The sequence below is a fragment of the Vigna radiata genome, chromosome 1 (genome assembly GCF_000741045.1).
Source record: "Vigna radiata var. radiata cultivar VC1973A chromosome 1, Vradiata_ver6, whole genome shotgun sequence".
NCBI classification, from domain to species: domain Eukaryota; kingdom Viridiplantae; phylum Streptophyta; class Magnoliopsida; order Fabales; family Fabaceae; genus Vigna; species Vigna radiata.
Genome location: NC_028351.1, coordinates 21,081,431 through 21,088,287, shown reverse-complemented (window position 1 = coordinate 21,088,287; position 6,857 = coordinate 21,081,431). Strand labels below are relative to the sequence as shown.

The following is a 6,857-nucleotide window of genomic DNA, read 5'->3' as shown; positions in this document are numbered from 1 at the left end:
AATTCAAATTGTCATCTCATGAGAAATTCAGATTGTCATCTCATGAGTAATTCAAATTCTCATCTCATGAGAAATTCAAATTCTCATCTCATGAGTAATTCAAATTCTCATCTCATGAGTAATTCAAATTCTCATCTCATGAGAAATTTAAATTCTCATCTCATGAGAAATTTAAATTCTTGTCTCATCATGAGAAATTTAAATTCTCATCTCATGAGAAATTCAAATTCAAATTCAAATTCACCAAAAAAATACGAAAAAAATTAAAGATTAATTACCCTAAACAGAAATTAATTGCCTACCAAAAAAACAAAGAAAGAACGAGGAAAGAACGAAGATTAATTGTCAAAAAAATAACAAGAAAGAATCAAGAAGGAACGAAAAATAATTGAACGAAAATTAATTGTTGGAACGAAGACTAATTTCCAACCTTAAAGTNGTGTCACAAAGAAAGAAAGAACAATAAANAACAAAATTAATTGTCCCATNAAGGAACAAAGATCAATTGCCAATTACCAACCGTAAAATCCTGTGATTCAATTTGAACAAAGAGTAACATACTTAAAACTTTCCCATCATCTCCCAAGATATATATAGAGTATGGTTAAAAAATCTTCAAATTTGTGTAATTTAGATTAGCAACATGTTCAAATTAAATTGAATTAAAACTAATAAACTTTATTTATAAGTCAGAATAAATCTTATTACCTTATATCAAACCATTTAAGTTAAGAAGCAAAATTTTTTACTTTAAAGTTAGTCGGATTAAATTTATTTATTTTTAGCATAATCTCTAAAAATCAAATTAACTCATTTAACATATCTATATGATTAATTTATTCATATTAGTATGCATTCAATGAAGTATTTACATTATATATGAATTTGTTACAAGTATGTTTTTTTAGTTGGGGCTAGTGTAGAGATGACAGAGCAAATGTTTGAGTCAGAAAGATGAAGGAGAAAGGGTTAAGAGGAATGAAGGAGGTGAGTAAGGGTTTGGAGTTTCTTTTTTTAGTTTTGAGAATGAAAATTATTAAAATAAGGCAAGTGTTTCTGATCTTTTTCAATTGGAACTAGAGTAGGGATGACAGAGAAAAGGTTGGAGTGAAAGAGATGAAAGAGAAATGGTTGAGAGGAATGAGAGAGGTGGGTAAAGGTTTGGGGTTTCTTTTTTTATTTTTTTAATTTTGACAATGAAAATTATTAAAATACCCTTAACCTTAAAACTTAGAATTCATGATATATAGGGGTATTTTTGTCTACTAAAACCCGGTACACATTGGTAAAATGTACCAACTAAAAAACAAGCATACGTAAGTTAGCAAACCCATATATATATTACATAAGCACTTAAGATTGTATATATAAAGAATGATATAATATTCCATTTCAACATACAACATGATTGCAATGAATTATAACAAAAACTATGCTTGGTGACATGAACATCCCATGCTTTAGTGACCTTTTATTCTCCATCGTAATTATTATTTTCTTCAAAGCTTTTTAAGAAACTTATTACCAACAATTTAGTCTTATACAAAATAAAAACTAACATATACCCTACACTTTTACAAATAACTATAAATTACACCATCTTAAACATTTAATTGCAAAACAATTTTTTTATCATAAAAAATCATAATGAAATACCAAGAGTTCGAACTTTTCATTTTTAAAGAGTTAAAGTCATTTTTAAGTAATGAAACATCATATTTACAGTAACTAAAAAATATTATATATATAATTTATTATTTCTATTCATTAAATTAATACATATGTTTATTAATTTTATATATATTTACCAACTATGAGTTAGAACGAAAAAACCACACCTATATTTATATAAAATGCACTTAGAACTGTACTTTTATTTTAAAAAATAGGAATTAAATTTATTTATAAAAGTGAATAAATTCATCTCATTTTAAATTTATAAAAGAATTTTCTTACAGTCACAATAATTTCAAATTACCAAAAGAAAAATCTTTTAAATTTATTTCATAATAACAAAACAAATTTCATTAAATCACGAAAAAGTAAAAAAAGTTGTTTAAAGTAACACTCAATTTGGGTAACTTAAAAGAAAAAAAAATGTCAACAAATTTTTTTTATAAAATTAAAAATATAATAATCTTTTTAAATTTTAAATTGAATAATGTAATCTGTTAGTCAAATTAGCAAATTGAGAAAGTAAAAAAAAAAAAATCAGAATCGGGCTCGGGTAGCGGGTAGCGGGTACCGATAATACCCATTTTTAGATTGGATCCCTTGGAGTGAAATAAATTAGTATATAAAAGAAATACAGGATAGAGAAAAAAATTAGGGTACAGTGAATAGTGACAGTGGATGTAATACAAATCTCAAATCTCTGTTTCAGCGAAGTAGGGTTTTTGAGGTTGTTTGAGAGAGAAAGCCAAGAACCATCATGAGCAGAAGTTTGGGAATTCCGGTGAAGCTTCTCCACGAGGCTTCGGGACACGTGGTGACGGTGGAGCTCAAGAGCGGAGAACTCTACAGAGGGAGCATGATCGAATGCGAGGACAATTGGAACTGTCAACTCGAGAGCATCACCTACACTGCCAAGGTTTTTTTTTCTCCTATTTTGCTTTTATGTCAAAAATGGTTTAATTTAGGGTTAGACTTGTTATGATGTCAATTGAAGTTAAGAAATCATCGTTTGAATAGGATTTTTAGTTGTCTTTGTTCTATCGTATATGAGCGTTGGAAAGGTGGTAATCTTGGGAGCTAGAAAAAAAAGAGGGTATTTTGAGTAAAATTATGAACATTACAGGAGCATTTATAGAGCTAATTTTGAGCTTTGGGGGTACTAAACCATTACGAAGTTCATAACACTCGAAGAAGGGGAGCATAACTAGCCAGGGAGAAGGATACTTGACTCTGGTTCTTTTTGTTTGACAGTTATCCTTTAGTTTGACAGTCATGTATTGGTTGTTGAATTTCTTTGAAATTCCATTCGGTGTGGACAAATGCAGATTGGGGCATGTATGTTGGGAAGGGAATAATAGTCGGTTTAGGGATGGATAGTTTATACCACCTGTGTATGCAAGCATCCATGAGAGCTATGGAGGCAACATTTTCTCTAGATTTGTTGTGCTATATGCCTGTCCGTGGGTCTCTATTATGGCCCTTACTTGAATTTAAGGTTCAGGTGGGATTAATTAGGAAAATTTCCGACTATTAACCTTGCATCCTTAACACCTTATACTTCCATTTTGAACTATGTATTTCGTGGGATATAATGATTCTTGATACAGGAGGAGCCTTTGAAATTGCATTTTTTCTATTTTTTCGATGTTTTTGGGATGCGTGATGCAACTAATTTAAAGTATATTTGTCAAAACCCATAAATTTACATTAGTTGCTAATATTGGCTAAATGTTTTTCAGGATGGAAAAACATCGCAACTTGAGCACGTGTTTATTCGAGGAAGCAAAGTCAGGTATGAATCATATATTGCTCAGTGATTTCATCAATTCTATATCATGAATAGGGTTGAATTTGTATATTGCTTTTTCTGTAAGGATAGCGCTTTGACAGGTTGAGAATTTGCAGGTTTATGGTCATACCAGACATGCTGAAGAATGCTCCTATGTTTAAGCGTTTGGATGCAAGAATCAAGGTATCTTCGTATTTCCAAGCTATAAAGTACTCTCTGGTTGTTTTTTGTTTGCTTTAGTGTTTTATGCATTCTGAATCTCTTGAAGGGCAAGGGTGCATCACTCGGTGTTGGTAGGGGCAGAGCAGTTGCAATGCGAGCCAAGGTTCGTACGTTCTTCTTTTATTTTATTCATCATTAGTTTGTTGGTAAGTTTAGCATTGAAAAATGTTTATTTGGTATCTTTATAGTTAAGGACGTAACATGTGACACATGCTAACTCCTCATTGCTTATGTAGGCTCAAGCTGCTGGTCGTGGAGCTGCACCTGGAAGGGGTGTACCACCAGTGAGGAGGTGATCACCATTCATATAGTCTCTATTCTCTCTGAACATGATATTTAGATTCTTTTGTAGAAGTTGAGAGAAAGAAATTCAAACACAAATTGTCTATCGAGTTTACGGATTACTCTTTATGGATAGTACTTAATCTTGTTCTCGTCATCTCCAGTGTTTTATGTCTGTTACTATGTATTACTTGGCTAGTAGAAGATATTTGTAAAAGGGGTATGGAGCAACTTTCAAGAGAAGTTTAACTTGTTACAAAACGGGTATCAGTTGCACATTGGTAGTTTTACTTGAAAACCCTCAAAGCTGGTTTCGAAATGTTAGTGATAAACCGTGGCTTGTTTGAAACTGCAGAGATTTTTTGTATGTTTTTAACTGTAGTTTTGTAAATGGTTTTGAAAAAGCACTGTTAGAACAAAAATTAAGAAGCAACTGGCTGATGACAGTTATGGAGCAAGCTTAGAAATGACAGTTTTTGTTGATTTCAGCTGGCTGTGTTGAACTTAGTCAATTTCCTTTTAGAAGAAAATTAACTTAACTTGAATATATATATACACACACACACACACTTTTTTTCTGCATTTTTCTACATTCACAATATTTTGTTAACCTTTTTTTTTATGACAACTGCTTGTCAACTGTTATTTTATTTTGGTTTCATGAACATGCAACACATTCATTAGTGTTGACAATGTTTGTATTAAGGTTGTGTAAACTAAAATAGGTGTCATTTTTTTACTTTAGTAAATTTATAAATCTCAATCATTGAAAATCTCCAATTTATTTTTCACTCGTATAAAATTCACATTTGTATAGTGTTTTATAATATATGTACTAGCGGTGTGTAGTTTCTTAATAAATAAGTTGAAACATTGGTAAGGTACTTGGGTTACTTCAAGTTCTAAAATTTCCCTTCTAGAAGAAATATTCTGTTTAATTTCATCTCAATTTTTAACGTGTATTCCTATAAATGATAGATTCACTTGGCAAGACTTGTGGAATGATTGTTTGTCGTACGAAGATTTCATTGTCAATTTATGTAGACTTGATTAAACACGTTTAGGAATGTTTAGGACACATAACCAAAATTAAATGTAATTAATAATGTTTTTCGTTTTGCAAGGTTTTAAACGCGTTTTAATTAATATAATTGGTTACGCCTTTTCTATTTCCAAAGCATTCTGGCATACAAAACAATTAATATATTATTTATTCATTTTCTATAGTTTTTACTGTTTCAAATTGAAGATAAAAATAAGTTAGCAGAAACAAAATTTAATGTTAATAAGATATAAAAATGAGGAATAATTTATAAAATAAAATTTAGAGTTATTTAGTAAGCTCTTATTATTATTACATGAGACTTGTGTTATAAATTTGACCCTAAACCCTTTTTTCTATAAGACCATAAAGCCTTAAAGTGAGCTGAAAAAATAAGCTATATTAACAATGTATTTAAATAAGTTAAAAAAATAATGAAAGATTATAAGTTATTTTCTTAAATCAAATAAACTTTTATTCACTGTTCTAAAAGTTTCTTCCTAGTAATGAAAAAAAAAATATTATAAAAATTGATCTACTAATTATTAAATAAAGAGTTAATCAATTTTGTATAATGTGATGGTTGGGGTGATTTAATATCATCACATTTTTGTATCAAATAAGATTATAATGCAACAACTAGTCAATTACAACAATTGCATTGTAATGATATACAACAAAAATCATATATCTAGATGTTATTCGTATTATTACAAATTCTCATTTTTGGTAACACAACAACTAAGTTAAAGCCAATATATAATTTAAGACTGCAAAATCATTAATAATATCTTTTATAAAATTAAGATAATTTGTCACACTAGATTATTATATCCCACTAGATGCTAGCACTTAACTCGTAAAAAATAAAATTAAAACTAATTTCAACTCCGAGTTAATGTGATTCATTGCACTTATTCTATATAACATTATGCACATGATTTTCTCTTAACTTATCAATGTTAACTTCTCAATGTTTATGTGTTATCTTAACCCATATAATTTAGATTATTAATGAAATCAAAATATTGTTTTTTCTTAATGAGTTTTTGAATTTAATACGTCATGATATTTTTCGAGTGCTACACAGTACTATAATTCACCACAATATCATTTTAAGTTTTCACATACCATATACTAAATATATTTATTTGAGATTTTATAATGACCAAAAATATAATCAAATTACAACATATAGCTAACAATAAAACTCTTATTTCAAGACTTTATGAAATTAATTTATATTTAAAGTCTACCTTTCAATATGAAATTAATTTATACATTCTTAAAATTGTATTATACGCAAAAAAAAAGTGACTAGTTAGTAGAGAATTATTGAGAATTTATATTTTGTAAGAAAACGAAATTATGTTAAAATGAAAAATAAATTAATCATGAACCTATTTATAAAAATTTGTAAAAGTTCCTTTTATTCTTTATCAATTTAATACTACATCTCCAATATAATAAAACTAAATCAGATGTTAAATTATTTTATATTCAAGATAAAAAGAAGATAGAGAGTAAATTTAAAGTGACATTTCAATGTTTTTAATTTTAGTATTTCATTTTACATCTCTATAGTTTGTGTTTTTTCAACTACTCAAACTTGATATATTACTAAAGGGTCTAATTATATTACCATTTAACAACGTGTTAGTTTATAATTTAAGTCTAATAGAAAAATATCAACCTTCCCTTCCATTTTTATATATATATAAATTAAATAAAAATATTATTTTATCTTTTCACTTAAGAGCTTAATGTACAACAAATTTTTCACTTAATTTCGTAGTATTAATAGTATTTTTTTTCTTCAAACTATAATCGACTTCGTCAAGATACTCT

The 6,857-nt window shown here is 28.2% G+C and overlaps 1 protein-coding gene across 1 annotated transcript; it reads left to right on the top strand.

Moving 5' to 3' along the window:
* Positions 1 to 2,302: 2,302 nt before the first annotated feature.
* LOC106765620 (small nuclear ribonucleoprotein SmD3b) lies at positions 2,303 to 4,321 on the top strand. Its single transcript, XM_014650309.2, has 5 exons — positions 2,303 to 2,590; positions 3,414 to 3,466; positions 3,580 to 3,646; positions 3,732 to 3,788; positions 3,922 to 4,321. The coding sequence occupies exons 1-5, from the start codon at positions 2,432 to 2,434 to the stop codon at positions 3,979 to 3,981; spliced, it is 396 nt and encodes a 131-aa protein (XP_014505795.1). The 5' UTR covers positions 2,303 to 2,431; the 3' UTR covers positions 3,982 to 4,321.
* Positions 4,322 to 6,857: the final 2,536 nt, after the last annotated feature.

Excerpts from the sequence above, each read along its gene's own strand:
- LOC106765620 (XM_014650309.2), top strand. The coding sequence starts at position 2,432 with ATGAGCAGAAGTTTGGGAATTCCGGTGAAGCTTCTCCACGAGGCTTCG. Across the intron at positions 2,591-3,413 it reads GCATCACCTACACTGCCAAG|GATGGAAAAACATCGCAACT; the intron begins GTTTTTTTTTCT and ends AATGTTTTTCAG. Across the intron at positions 3,647-3,731 it reads GTTTGGATGCAAGAATCAAG|GGCAAGGGTGCATCACTCGG; the intron begins GTATCTTCGTAT and ends AATCTCTTGAAG.